Consider the following 15,920-nt stretch of genomic DNA (forward strand, 5'->3'; position numbering starts at 1 on the left):
GCCGGTCAGCCTGACTTCAGTCATTAGCAAGATTTTAAGAGTCCATTATTAAAGATGAGATCACAGAGTACTCGGAAGTGCATGATAAAATAGGACTGAGTCACCACAGCTTCGACAAGGGGAGGTCTGTTAGAGTTCTTTGAGGAAGTAGCAAGGAAGTTAAATAAAAAGAGAACCAGTGGATGTGATTTATTTAGATTTCCAGAAGGTCTTTGACTTAGGAGACCGTTAAATAAGTTAAGAGGCCATGGTGTTAAGGGTATGGATAGAGGATTGGCCGACTGGCAGGAGGTAGAGAGTGGAGATAAAGGGGTTTTTTTCAGGATGGCAGTTGGTGACTATTACTGTGCCTCGGGGTCAGTGCTGGGACCACAACTTTTCATAATATACATTAACGATTTGGAAGAAGGAACTGAAGGCACTGTTGCTAAGTTTGCAGATGACACAAAGATATGTAGAGGGACAGGTAGTATTAACGAAGTGAGGGGGCAGCAGAAGGACTTGGACAGGCTAAGAGAGTGGGCAAAGAAATGGCAGATGGAATACAATGTGGAGAAGTGTGAGGTTATGCACTTTGGAAGGAGGAATGGAGGCATAGACTATTTTCTAAATGGGAAAATGCTTAGGAAATCAGAAACACAATGGGACTTGGGATTCCTTGTTCAAGATTTTCTTAAGGTTAATGCGCAGGTTCAATTGGCAGTTAGGAATGCAAATGCAATGTTAGCATTCATGTCGAGGGGACTAAATTACAAGAGGCTGTATAAGACTCTGGTCAGACCCCATTTGGAGGATTGAGAGTAGCTTTGGGCCCCATAACCAAGGAAGGATGTGCTGGTCTTGGAAAGGGTCCAGAGGAGGTTCACAAGAATGATTCCTGGAATCAAGAGCTTGTCATGAGAGGAACAGTTGAGTTCTCTGGGTCTGTACTCGTTGCAGTTTAGAAGGATGAGGGGGGATGTTATTGAAATGTACAGGCTACCGTGAAGCCTGGGTAGAGTGGATCTGGAGAGGATGTTTCCACTAGTAGGAAAAACTGAAACCTGAAGCACAACCTTAGACTGAAGGGGCAATCCTTTAAAACAGAGATGAGGGCAAATTTCTTCAGCCACAGATCGGTGAAAATGACAGAGTGTCTGCCTTAAAGATTATGCATCAGTTTATTTTCCAAATAAATCTTTAGAATTTGCTCTTTGAGCGTTGAAACAGCTTTATTGGTTGTATGGAATAGTTGTCTACTATTGGTAACCTGACTCTGGGTCAGCTCAAAAGTAATGATGAGGGTTTTTTAAAAAAAAACTGCTAGACCAATTCATTATCACCAGTCAGATTCCCTTTCTGGCCTCCAAGGTTGACTGTCATCAATAGTCCCCCGCAGTATGAATTACCGGCTCTAAACGGTAGCAGTGAAATTAAATCTCAGCTGTTGTGCAAATCCAGCCATTTCTCAACGTGCAATTTATTTGCTGACTTTGAGGCTGCCATGGCTCCCTCTATTAAACCTGGTGTAGTCAGCCTTCTTACTCTCTCTATTGGTCAGCAGGGGTCTAGCAGAATCCTGCACAATAAGATTCATAATTGCAGAGTCAGGGCAAGAGACTGCACTGGCTGGAAGAGATCCACATTAGTCAGAACCCATGACTGGGAACAGGACAACTCTCCTGCAGCTGCACAAGAAATCCTTGCACCTCCCTATCCCACTGAGAGCTGGGAATTCCCACAGATTCCAGGCTGCAATTTCCTGCCAAAAAATTCCCACTCATCCACCAGCCAGAGAGCCAAATCTGGCCAGTTCCAGACGGGACTAAGAACACATATGTAGATGAGGACCAGGCCTCCACATTCCTGAGGTGCGGCATCCTTTGGGGATTACGTGTACTATTCCGGTCCCCTTTCAAAATCAGGACCATAATAACTGTGAAAACATTTAGAACATAATTACTGTGGAGTTTTACATTCTGAAGCATCAAGGTGATCAAATCTGTTTTTTGTTAAATAATTCACACAGATCACACACCACAAAACAGCACCGTATATGTGTGAGGAAACGCATTCATAACAAGAATGGTTCTACTCACCTATTATCCCTCTCCTTTGTGGCCTACCTTGGCTTCTAGTCCCGCAACACATCAAATTTAAAATTCTCAAGCTTGTATTCAAATCTCGCCACGTCTTACCATCACATGCCTAATGTAGGTTTTTCCAACATTGGCCTTTTGTGCAGCCTCTTCCATTCACCCTATTGTTGGAGACTTTGACCTAAAACTGCACTTTGGAATATCCTCAAAGTCTGCACCACATTCCCCATCAATATTATTCTTAAAACCCACCTCTTTGGCTTAGCTTTTGGCCAGCCAGTTTAATATTGCTGTGCCTATTTATTCATTACATGTAGACACTACACAAACAACGCTTGTTGATCCGTGCATTACAAAGACAGTGCTGCGTTGTCAAAGCCTCTGGCCTTCTAATGAGAAGTAAAACCAAGACCCACATATGCCCTCCCAGTTTGACGCAAAATAAGCCTGTGTGTTGGTCAACATTTATACCTCAACCTTTGGCATTCTTTACCCCAGAGTGCTGTGGATGCTAAGTCATTGAATATATTCAAAACCAAGATAGTATCCAAAAATTTAGGGGATAAAGGGGTCAGAGGGGAATGTTAGACTGCAATTAGAGATTAGCCATGATTTCACAGAATGGAAGAATAGAATCAAGGCGGTTCGATGACCCGATCCTGTTCCTCTTCCTTACATTTGTAATTCTTAAAAAGCTCAGCTGGATCTTTTGCATCGACCAGAGGAACAGACATCGCTCAAAAGATAGCATTTCCAGTACTGCAGCATTTTCTCAGTAATGCACTGAAATGTCAGACGAGGCAATGTGTTCAAGTCTCTGGAGTGAGGTTTGAACCACAATCTTCGAACCCACTGGAGAGAATGTCACCACTGAGTCAAGACACACTCCAGAAAAGGCAATTCATTCCTCTCCTTACCTCCCTCCCTCAGGAGCCACCAGGCTGTTGAAACCTGGTGCAATTTTGTACATCAGATTTCTGCCTGCCAGAATACTGAACAGCCCTCACAGTCACAAGTAAAATCCTATCTGACTGATCAATGTAAACTATCCCTCCTCACTCTTCACCACACCACTCTCCTCAAATATATCCTTCCCATTGTCCAGCTGGCTGTCACCTGGTTCCATCCAGCCATAAGCAAAGAATCTCCCGCAAAGGATTATTTTCCAAATGCAGTATAATTCGGAATTCTTAACCACATGTTGGCCCTTGACAAGTGTCCAATGTCACATCCTCAAGTTCCAAATATACAGCAAGGACAGCTCTACATCAACCCAGCCCTCTCACCCCCCTTACTCTCTCTGATCAGTCACATAACTTGTCTAACATCCATTACTGAATGAGGAGAAACTTCCTCTAATTAAATATTGAGAAGGCTACACTTACTTTTTCAATCACTACACAAAGGCTGTTCCTAACCATCAACACCTTTCCTCTTGGCACAGTGGCTAGCATTGTTGCCCCTCAGTGCCAGGGATCTGAGTTCAATTCCAGCCCCACCACCTATGTGGAATTTGCATGTTCTCCCCGTGGGTTTCCACCGAGTGCTCCACTTTTCTCCCACAGTCCAAAGATGTGCAGACTAGGTAGATGACCATGCTAAATTGTCCCTTAGTGTCAGGGGAATCAGCAGGGTAAATACGTGGGGTTACGGAGATAGGCCTGGATTGTTGTTGATGCAGGCTCAATGGGCTGAATGGCCTCATTCTGCACTGCAGGGATTCTATGATTTTATTCAATGATTCTCTCTGGCCCTGTGAGAATGACAACACCAGGTTTTAGTCCAACCGATTTATTTGATAATAGACTCACAAGCTTTCAAGGTTTCCCTCTTCGTCAGGTGAATGGAGAGCTCTGGCCTCAGACAGAGCATATAAAGCACAGACAGTTTAGAGATTACTGATTAGAATGCGAATCCTTACACCTAACCTGCTGTTCAAGACCTGAAGTGGCTGATAATGTGAGTGGAAGGAGCACTGATCACAGGTTACAGAGATGTGTATTGTCTCCAGACAGTACAGTAAGTGAGGTTTTGCAAACCCAGGCAAGTCACGGGGGTTACAGATAGTGCGACATGAACCCAAGATCCCTGTTGAGACCGTCCTCATGTGTGCGGAACTTGGCTATCAGTCTCTGCTCAGCGACTCTGCGCTGTCGTGTGTCGTGAAGGCCGCCTTGGAGAATGCTTACCCGAAGGTCAGAGGCTGAATGCCCGTGACCACTGAAGTGTTCGCCAACAGGAAGGGAACAGTCTTGCCTGGTGATTGTCGAGCGATGTTCATTCATCCGTTGTCGTAGCGTCTGCATGGTCTCCCCAATGTACCATGCAGACGCTACGACAACGGATGAATGAACATCGCTCGACAATCACCAGGCAAGACTCTTCCCTTCCTGTTGGCGAACACTTCAGTGGTCACGGGCATTCAGCCTCTGACCTTCGGGTAAGCATTCTCCAAGGCGGCCTTCACGACACACGACAGCGCAGAGTCGCTGAGCAGAGACTGATAGCCAAGTTCCGCACACATGAGGACGGTCTCAACAGGGATCTTGGGTTCATGTCGCACTATCTGTAACCCCCGTGACTTGCCTGGGTTTGCAAAACCTCACTTACTGTACTGTCTGGAGACAATACACATCTCTGTAACCTGTGATCAGTGCTCCTTCCACTCACATTATCAGCCACTTCAGGTCTTGAGCAGCAGGTTAGGTGTAAGGATTCGCATTCTAATCAGTAATCTCTAAACTGTCTGTGCTTTATATGCTCTGTCTGAGGCCAGAACTCTCCATTCACTTGACGAAGAGGGAAACCTCGAAAGCTTGTGAGTCTATTATCAAATAAATCGGTTGGACTAAAACCTGGTGTTGTCAGACTTCTTACTGTGTTTACGCCAGTCCAACGCCGGCATACCCACACCCTGTGAGAATGAACCAGATTGTTCCCAACTTTGATGTCCCTCAGTGTATTCTCTCTATCACTGAGATAGTCAATCTCCACCTCCATGATAATGACCATTTCTAACCCTGCCTTAGCTCATCTTCTGCTGAAACCCTTATCCAGGCCGTTGATACTTTTAGACTAGTACAAAGCTATCATGGCCGGCTTCCCACATTGAACACTCTGTAAACGTAAGCTCAACTAAAACACCGCTGCCCATTCTGAACCCGCTCCAAGTTCTAGTTATCCATCACTTATGTGCCTGCCAACCCACACTGATTTTAAATTTCATAACTCTTAACCTGATTTTCAAACCACTTCATGTTTTTGTCCCCCTCTATGTCTGCAATCTCCTCCAACCCAACAATCCTCTCCACATTTCATCACACCATTCACAAACATGGCTTCAGCTGCCTACACCCTGCTGTTTCTAACTCCCTCCCTAAATTAGCTCATCTCTCGACCTTTTAGTAGATGCTCCATAGACCAACTTCTTTGACTTAAGCTGCCTGTCGCCCATTTCGATACTTGCTATTGATTTTGTTTGATAAGCATCTTGGGATGCTTTATTGTATTAAGGATGCTATTGAATATTAAATTGCTATTGTCTGCAGGTTAAAACAATAAATAAATTACTTCTATACTCATACCTCTAAACACTTAACAACCAGCATTGTGGTTTCGCACTTCATGCTTTGGTACGGAAACTAAATTTTTACCTGGAGAAGAATCACCAAAATCCTTTGGAAATGGCCAGAAGTGTCACTAACAACATTTTCTTCCAGATCTTTGCCATATTCTGAAAGGTATCAAATGAGCTAGTTAGCTGATGGTTGCACAGTTCTATTCGTGACTCCTCAGATAATGAAGTTCTCTCCGTGCTGGCATACAGCAAGCCCTAAAGAACATTCAGACCTGATAAATGACAAGTCATATTCATACTACACAAGTCCTGGCAGTGACCATCTCTATTAAACATCGATTTAACCATCTTACCTTGACATTCAATGACATTGCCGAAGTCCCTATCATCAACACCCTGGGGTCACCACTATCTAGAAAGTTTGGTCAGTACAGTGGCATAGTGGTTAGCACTGTTGCCAGCGACCCAGGTTCAATTCTAGCCTTGGGTCACTGTCTGTGCAGAGTTTGCACATTCTGCCTGTGTCTGCGTCAAATTTCTCTGCATGCATCGGTTTCCTCCCACATTCCATAGGTATGCAGGTCAGTAATTGTCTATGCTAAATTGGCCCTTAGTATCAGAAGGATTAGCAGGGTAAACAAATGGGGTTACAGAGATAGGATATGGGTGGGATTGTTATCGGTGTGGCTTTGATGGGCCGAATGGCCTCCTTCTGCACTTTAGGGATTCTATGATTATACGAACTAGAACAGCCACACGCTGCAGCTACAAAAACAGTTCAGACACTGGGAATTCTGCACTGTGATTCACTTCCTGAGTTTCCAAAGCATCTCCACCATATCTAGTTTATGAAAGCTGGGGATGACTACATATCAGCAGCTTGTGGGACACCTGGCCGCATCTTTCTGGGGGGGGGGGGTCAGGCAAAGAATTGGTTGCCATCAGGGCTGCCATCTCTTTAAAGGATGACCATGCATCCCAAGTAGCTGCCAGTCACAGGACCCACATCTCAGAGTTCTCAGCAGCGCCATCAAGAGAGATGGCCAATGCTAGAACTTCACCTAGCAAAGGAGGACAGCATGAAAGGAGGATGCCAAGTGACCAATGAACAAATACTGGGTGAGGGAAATACTTGAGAGTGTGAAGAGGGCTTTGGTGAAGGCCAGGATGGGGGAATGCCACAGGCATGCCCTTTGCTACTGGGGTCAATGAGGCATACCCCAGCGAAGGGCTTGAGGCTAAAGGTAAGGAGGGCATCCATTGTTGTCTGGGTGGATGGGGAGGGGAGGTGAGGTGAATAGTGCCTCTGGGCCATAGAGTGGAGAGCCCACACAAGCCCGCAGGGAGGCTACCAGGATTCACCCAGTGGTCTCCCCACATGGCAAAAGGGCATACACCCTTCTGGAAAAGTGCAGTGGAATGATGCCCTTAATCAATTGGCCTCTGGATCAGGAAGGGCCTTCTTCCACCTTCCCCACCACTAGCATGGTGGCAGGAAAACAATGAACACTCCATTCCTTGCCTTTCCCTGTCGCCCAGCCCAATCCTACAGGGATGGTAAAATCCAGCATTAACGTTAACTCTGTTTTTCTCTCCACAACGCTGCCAGATCTCCAGCATTCTCTGTTTTTATTTCAGCACTTTGATTGCAAGCAAATATAAATGTTTCTCTGATAGCCAGAAGGACAGTCGGTCACTGGCTGTCCCTTAGACAATGAATGAAAATCAGGCACCTCCTCAGAGTGCTGCAGCTAAGGCCAGGAAAGGAGGGTGGGGGAGCTGGAAGCTGATGCTGTCAGTTTATGATGAGGAGTTTCTTGTAAAAGCAATACAGTCAACATGCAGAAATCCTCAGTCATGTTGCGACTGGGACAGAGAATTGGGTGGGGTTGGGGCTGTAATGTTTATAACTGCAGCTCACACACTCCTAAGACTAGGCTGCAAACATTTGTGGGATTTACTAGTTAGGTCATTAAGTTGCCACCAAACTATCGGTTTGTGAGCCCTGCTGTTTAATTATGAAATGACACAGCTAGAACTTTTCACAGTTCCTCTGCAGTGTTTGGAAGTTGAGTATACAAGCAGCTCCCAGAAAAAGACAGCCAATTGCAACCTGCTTAGGTCCCAGTGAATCCTGTTTCTGACGAAGCGGCATAAGCATCTAGAACAGGTTGTCTAAAAAGCACTTTTGGGGCTGAATTTAATCTAGATGAGGAGGGCTGGCCTGCTGGAGAACCACCAAGAGTCACCTCCCCCCCAACGCCAAGGAAGGAAGGACTGCTGTATTACAGCAAGTCAGGAACTTCAGTGGTGGGCGTTCCCCAGGGCAGCCGCAACCTCGGTCCCCGAGAGCTGTCAGCCAATAGAAGCCAGCAGCAGCACACTGCCATCAGTGCCATCGGGAGAGCAGTGGTAGCTGCTGGTAATGCACCTCCCTCATCCTCAGAGGCCCAGGATCAATCATAGACCCAGACCAAAGACAAAAGGTGGGGAGGGAACATAATTGGGACAGAGGTAAAGCAGCGGCAGGACCCCCATCCAGCATCTTCACCATTTTAATACACCCTCCCCACCTCCAAACATGCTTCGGGGTGGCACCAAAGCCCCCTGGTACTGTGCTGTACCTGGCATTGCAATAGCAGGAAATGTTTTGGTAATGTCACTGTAGTCATTATGTGTGGTTTGACTTATTTCTGGAGATTTGATCATGTGATATTTGATCTCGATGATGCGGAGTCCCATGACATTTAAATCAAACGGCATTTTCCAACTGCAATTACCAGCTGAATGTCTCAGTCATACCAAGCCCCAAATAACATGTTCCCTTCTTATTTCAGTGAAATTAAAAACTTATAAATCAAGAAACACAAAATAGAAAGATTTGAGGATAAATAGCATTTCAATGAAAGCTGCAATGTTTCTACTTCATCAACTCCAATGAGAAACACCAAATCCATTTTGCTAATTTGTCTCTAAGCTCAATGCTAATGACATTTGTCATATAATGATATTTTACAAATAGTTATAATAAACAACACAAAGTCTGATCTAATCCAATGCACCAATTACACACACCACCCCCCCCTCACCAACTGAAGGGATGGGGTAGGGTGAGGCTTAGACTGTGGGGAGAAGCACTAAATCTGCCCAATTCCTGTACACCAACATATGTAAGAAGTCTCACAACACCAGGTTAAAATCCAGCAGGTTTATTTGGTAGCTCCAGCTTTCAGACGTCACTCCTTCTTTAGGTGACTCACCTGAAGAAGGAGCGAAACTCCAAAAGCTCCTGCTATCAAATAAACCTGTTGGACTTTAACCTGCTGTTGTGAGACTTCTTACTGTGCCTACCCCGGTCCAATGCCGGCATCTCCACATCATGACCAACATGCGTCACAGACCAATGTGAACTCTCTCTCCCTCCCATGTATTACTCTCCACTTCTATGGCGCCTATAACGTAAAACATCTCGAGGCATTTTATAAACATTATAAAAGGGGGTTTTGATACTCGCCGCATAGAGATATTAAGCCAGATGGTCAAAAAAATGTCAAAGAAGTAGATTCTAGGGAATGTTAGAAATGAAAAGATAAATAGAGAGGCAGAGGGGTTTAGCAAGGGAATTCCAGAGGTAAAGGCAATGGCTGTTAACTACGGACAGACTAAAATCGTGACTGCTGAAGAGAATTGGAGAATCATGGAGATCTGAGTGTAGGCTGTAAAGCTGCAACTCAGCAGAGAAAAGGCAAAGGGCAAAGGTCATGGAGAGATTCGAAGACAGTGACAAGAATTTAAAAATTGAGACATTGCTCAAGTGTGAGCCACTGTAGGTCAGTGAGCCCTGAGAAAGTGGGTGAATAGAACTTGGTGCAAGTTAGGACAAGTTTGTAATGACCTCAGGCTTGTGCAGGGTAGAATGAGCGCTGCCAGCCAGGAATGCATTGGAATAGTCAAGTCTCGGAATAACATAGACATGAATGACGATTTCAGCTGAGGCAGGTGGAACTGGTCAATGTTACTGAGGTGGAAACAGGGATTCCTGGTGATTGTGCATACATATGATAGGAAGCTCATCCCGGGGTCCAATATAACACCAAGGTTGCAAAATGTCTGGTTTCGCCTCAGAGAGTCGCTAGGGAAAGGGATGGAGTTGGTAGGTTGGGAATGGAACCCGTGACAGGGACTGAAAAGATTCACTTCATCCTTCCCAATATTGAGAGGAAATTTCCACTCATCCAGTATCAGATGTCAGTCAAAATTTACAGACATCAGTGGTGAGGTAGAGCTGAATACTGTCAGCATACATGTACAAATGAACACTGTACTTTTGGGTGATGTCACCAAGGGGTAGCCAGGAGGGAGAGGGTTGAGGTTAGATCTTTGGGGAACACTAGAGGCAAATGTGCAGGAACAGTCTGCAACAGCAGGTAACTAAGCACATCTTGAGAGCCCAGAACAGAAACCTAACTGGCAGGTCAGGACACGTGGTGGTTGATCACTTTACTGACTGTGTGTAAGAGAAGGGCTTTCAGAGCATGCAAAAGCCTACAACCCAGAAACCACCGTTATAGGAGGAGGATCCTGAGCTCAGGAAAGAAGATATCCATATTGAGTGACTGAAGCCTGCCCAGCTCCCTCACCAGTGCAGGTAATACCTAGATCTCAGTTGTGAGTCTAAGTCATCACTATATTCTAGTCTCAGAAACTGAGATTAAGCTAGCTCTTCTGAATAAAGTAGAGTTGCACGAAATGTAGATTTTTTTTGTGTGTCCACCGCAACAGGGTCTTGTTCAACAAGGCAATTCTTTGGCTATGTCTGGATAAGTAAGAATGGAGTCAGGCAAGTGTAGTCCAGCCAGCTGGATGATGGAAGTGAAGCAGTGTAGCACAACTCCATGATCAAATTGTCAAAGGATTAAGAGAGGTCACATAGGGAAGAGGAGGCATGGTCTGTCCTTGTCCTAATCAATCAAAATGTAATTTAGGAATTTGGGAGTGTTGTTTTTGTACTATGTAAACCTCCCAGTTTGTGTGCTTACCCTTTCATTTCTCCAGCTTTCTCTCCTTCCCAGCTTGTGTTCACCTCCCTTTGTTCTCTCCAAATTTCTCCAACAAGACATGCCGTTTCTAGCTAATTTCATCGACCCAATGCTCTTAGCCCCTCCCAAAATGCAACGAAGGCGTACCTTCCAAACACCAGGGGGAGTATTAGGGCTCAGACGACTCTGTATGGCTGCAAGTCACAACAGCCACCCCTGCCAGCGCACACTCAGCCCCAGTCATCATGCGTGCTGCACACACAAGAACTGTTCCTCCAAAGTGGTGAGCAACAATGCTCAGGAGAGTAGCTATCAATTTTGGTGGTTGGGAAACCTGGAAGCCAAGGAAAACCCCCAGAAATGGCAGAAACCATTCCTTTATATTAGATTCATAGAAACTGTATAGTACAGGACGTGGCCATTCAGGCCATCGAGCCTGCACTGACAACAATCCCATCCAGGCCCTATCACCATAACCCCATGTATTTGTCCCACTAATCCCACTGACACTAAGGGGCAATTTAGCATGGCCAACCATCTAACTTGTACATCTTTGGAGTATGGCTGGAAACCGAAGCACCCGGAGGAAACCCACGCAGGCATGGGGAAAACATGCAGACTCCTCACAGACAGCCACCTGAAGCCGGTATTGAACCCAGATCCCTGGCACTGTGAGGACGCAGTGCTAACCACTGAGCCACTGTGCTGCCCTTACAGGGGTGACCTCTGCAACAATGTAATAATTAGGTCATGATCTAGGAATCCAGATGTGTTAATTTTGTTCTACAGATCATATCTAATGGCTGAGAAAATGGGATGCAAGGCAGTGAGCACAAAACTGTCTCAACAAGCAAAAGTAAGCACAACCCAAATCACGGTACCTGCAATTTCCAGAGACATAGGCCATTAACCCCAAAGTGTACGTGATCTCCAATCAAATGGCACCTCATCTATTTAACCAATCATTACTGTCAAACAGCTCATGTATTCCAGCCATACCTTGCTTATAAGCCTGAATAATTGCTCTCAGTTCCTGGTTGGTTCTTGAAGCAAGGATTTCTATCAAGCACTTTTCATCTGTTCCAGCACCCTGCAGAAGATACAAAATAAATTTAAGACATAAGCTTGTTTATTCAAACACAGGAATGAACAGCACAAACAAACAGATTGCACAGGGGATTCCAAGTGAAATCCAGGCTGTTGTGACAACTTTATGTCAGACACATTGGAAGGATGTGATTGCACTGGAGGGGGTACAGAGGAGATTCACCAGGATGTTGCCTGGGATGGAGCTTTTGAGCTTTAAGGAGAGACTGGATAGGCTTGGATTGTTTTCTTTAAATGTGGAGATGCCGGCGTTAGACTGGGGTAAACACAGTAAGAAGTCTCACAATGCCAGGTTAAAGTCCAACAGATCTATTTGGTTGTACAAGACACTAGCTTTCGGAGCGCTGCTCCTTTATCAGGTAAGTGGAAGTTCTATTCACAAACAGAGCAAATAAAGACACAAACCCAATTTACAAAATAATGGTTGGAATGCGAGTCTTCACAGGTAATCAAGTCTTAAAGGTACAGACAGTGTGAGTGGAGAGAGGGTTAAGCACAGGTTAAAGGGATGTGTAATGTCTCCAGCCAGGACAGTTAGTGAGATTTTGCAAGCCCAGGCAAGTCATGGGGATTACAGATAGTGTGACATAACCCCAAGATCCCAATGAGGACATCTTCAAGTGTGTGTGGAACTTGGCCATCAGTCTCTGCTCAGCGACTCTGCGCTGTCGTGTGTCGTGAAGGCCGCCTTGGAGATCGCTTACCCGAAGATCAGAGACCGAATGCCCGTCACCACTGAAGTGTTCCCCAACAGGAAATGAACACTCTTGCCTGGTTAATTTTGGGCGGTACCTGATACGCTGCAGGAAAGGATGTCCCAAGGCAGGGTACACTGGGGAGACCATGCAGACACTACAACAACAGATGAATGAACACCACTCAACATTCACCGAGCAAAAGTATTCTCTTCCTGTTGGGGAAGACTTCAGCGGTCACAGGCATTCGGCTTCCGATCTTCGATAAGCATTCTCTAAGGTAGCCTTCACCACACACGACTACGCAGAGTCAGAGCAGAGACTCAGCCAAGTTTTGCACAGGAGGATAGCCTCAACTGGGATCTTGGGTTCATGTCACACTATCTGTAACTCCCACGACTTGCCTGGGCTTGCAAAATCTCACTAACTGTCCTGGCTGGAGACAATACACATCTCTTTAACCTGTGCTTAACCCTCTCTCCACTCGTTTTCTGTACCTTTCAGATTTGATTATCTGTAAAGACTCGCATTCCAACCATTATTTTGTAAATTGAGTTTGTGCCTTTACACACCCTGTTACGAACAGAACTCCCATTTATCTGATGAAGGAGGAGCGCTCCAAAATCTTGTGGCTTGTACTACCAAGTAAGCCTGCTGGACTTTAACTTGGTGTTGTGAGACTTCTTACTGTTTTCTTTAGAGCACAGAAGGAAAGAAAACAAACAGAGGGACACAATTGAGGTGTACAAGATTATGAGAGGTATGAACAGGGTGAGCAGGGAGCAGCTGTTCCCCTTGGTTGAGGGGGCCAATCACAAGGGGGAAGTTTTAGGAGAAGGGGCAGAAGATTCAGAGGGGATCTGAGCAAAGATAATTCACTCAGGTGGGTGTTGGGAATCTGGATGCACTGCCTGGGAAGGTAGTGGACCGCAGAAACCTGACAACCTTTAAAAAAAGGTATTTGGATGAGCACTTGAAATATCGTACCATACAAGGATATGGGATAAGTGCAGGAAAATGGAATTAGCACACCTTTAGTGGTAGTTACTGTTGGTGCAGACTCGACAGGCTGAAGGGCCTTTTCTGTGCTGTATGACTCTATAACAAAAATTTAGTTTTTCACCAAGATTGTTCAGGAGCGCTTGCACATAATCCTTCAACTACAGAACTACCATCACTGTGTATAGTGTCACCTCGGTATGCTTCAACCCACATGCTCAGTAGTAATTGACTTTTCAAAGCTACACAGAGGCTTTCTCCACTAAGCTGACATTTCCACATCAGATCAGTTCCAAGCTGGTAAGCAGCAGGTTTTCAAATCAAAATATGAAATGAGATTTGCTTTACATCTCCTTATATTATACATTTTACAGGAAACTCATTCCGTTTCTGCAAGAGTGATAAAGAAAATGACAGTTGTGAATTGCTTGAGATTCTTGGTTTCAGAAGGATTAAATGTTAGAAGATGAATATTTTAAATTCAAACCAAGATCCAAGTTCATGGTTAACAGCTCAAGTCAAGGGCTTGTCACTGTTCCTAATCCAGATTTGACAGAGGATTCACAGTTCTATTCAAAGAATGTTGATCAAAGAAAGGGGAAGAACTAAGAGCACTTATTTACACATCCAACTTTGTAACATTTTGAAGGAGATTTGTATTTATATAACACTTCCAATAACTTCCAGGCATCTCAAAGTGCTTTATAACCAATGAAGCACATTTGGAGGGTATTCACTTTGTAATATAGATATACTTGGATATGTTTGAGTCTTTTAATATGATTAACATACATGTGAAGATAAACCTATCTTTCTGAAACCTCATTTTATGTTTGCACAACTTCCTGAACTGGCAAATTAAAACTTTGTGGCCTGCAGATTTATAAACATTTACTGCACAGAATCAGGTAATTTAGTCCAGCACATCTGGATTTTTCCTGCAGCAATCGGGAACTGATTGCGCCATTCCAATATTCCCCGGCTCATCATCGTCTACATCAAATATTTAATTTTCCCTTCAAGGGTGCAATGTTCTCTGTTCAAGCAGAGAATGGGGTCTCTTTGGTGAAGTGGTCTGTACCGCACACAAGCATTTCTTTTGATTTGATTTATTATTGTCACATATATTAATATACAGTGAAAAGTATTGTTTCTTGCATGGTATACATATAAAACATACCATTCATTGAGAAGGAAAGGAGAGTGCAAAATATAATGTTACAGTCATAGCTAGGGTGTAGAGAAAGATCAACTTAGTGCGAGGTCGGTCCATTCAAAAATCTGTTGGCAGCAGGGAACAAGCTGTTCTCGAGTCGGTTGGTTGACTTCAGACTTTTGTATCTTTTTCCCGACAGAAAAAAGTGAAAGAGAGAATGTCTGGGGTGAGTGGGGTTCTTAATTTTGTTGGCTGCTTTGCTGAGGCAGCAGGAAGTATAGACAGAGTCAATGGATAGGAGGCTGGGTTGCATGATGGATTGGACATTCACCTTTGATAGTTCCTTGCAATCTTGGGCAGAGCAGGAGCCATACCAAGCCGTGATACAACCAGAAAGAATGCTTTCTATGGTGCATCTGTAAAAGTTGGTGAGAGTCGTAGCTGACGTGCCAAATTTCCTTAGTCTTCTGAGAAAGTAGAGGCTTTGGTGGGCTTTCTTAACTATAGTGTCGGCATGGGAGTACCAGGACAGGTTGTTGGTGATCTGGACACAAAAACTTGAAGCTCTCCACCCTTTCTATTTTGCCTCTTTGATGTAGGCAGGAGCACATTCTCTTTTACACTTCCTGAAGTCAATGGCAATCTCTTTCATTTTGTTGACATTGAGGGAGAGATTATTGTCGCCACACCAGTTCACCAGATTCTCTATCTTTCCTGTACTCTATCTCATCATTTATTTGAGATCCAACCCACTACAGTGGTGTCGTCAGCAAACTTGAAAATCGAATTGGAGGGGAATTTGGCCACACAGTCATAGGTATATAAGGGGTATAGTAGGGGGCTGAGAACACAGCCTTGTGGGGCACCGGTGTTGAGGATGATCATGGAGGAGGTGTTGTTGCCTATCCTTACTGATTGTGGTCTGTGAGTCAGGAAGTTCAGAATCCAGTTGCAGAGGGAGGAGCGAGGCCCAGACTACAGAGTTTGGAGATGAGTTTCATGGGAATAATAGTGTTGAAGGCTGAGCTGTAATCAATAAATAGGAATCTGACATAGGTGTCCTTGTTATCTTGGTGTTCCAGGGTTGAGGGCAGGACCAGGGAAATGGCATCTGCAGTGGACCTGTTGCAACAGTAGGCAAACTGTAGTGGATCCAGGTAGTCCAGAAGGTTGGAACTGATTCGTGCCATGACTAATCTTTCAAAGCACTTCATAATGACGGGTGTGAGAGCCAACGGCCGATGACGGTCGTCTTCTTAAAGCAGACAG

General features: G+C 44.8%; 1 protein-coding gene across 1 annotated transcript in view; it reads right to left on the reverse strand.

The window, feature by feature from the left end:
- The window catches only part of LOC145350545 (annexin A5-like), a 69,127-nt gene that overhangs the window by 23,962 nt on the left and 29,245 nt on the right, over positions 1–15,920 (reverse strand). The window contains exons 6-7 of the mRNA XM_080199747.1: positions 11,694–11,784; positions 5,732–5,811 (exon numbers count right to left, since the gene is read on the reverse strand). Of these exons, the coding sequence (XP_080055873.1) occupies positions 5,732–5,811; positions 11,694–11,784 (171 nt within the window). The remainder of the gene's footprint in view (positions 1–5,731; positions 5,812–11,693; positions 11,785–15,920) is intronic.

The sequence above is a fragment of the Carcharhinus amblyrhynchos genome, chromosome 1 (genome assembly GCF_965287045.1).
Source record: "Carcharhinus amblyrhynchos chromosome 1, sCarAmb.v2.hapA, whole genome shotgun sequence".
NCBI classification, from domain to species: Eukaryota; Metazoa; Chordata; class Chondrichthyes; order Carcharhiniformes; family Carcharhinidae; genus Carcharhinus; species Carcharhinus amblyrhynchos.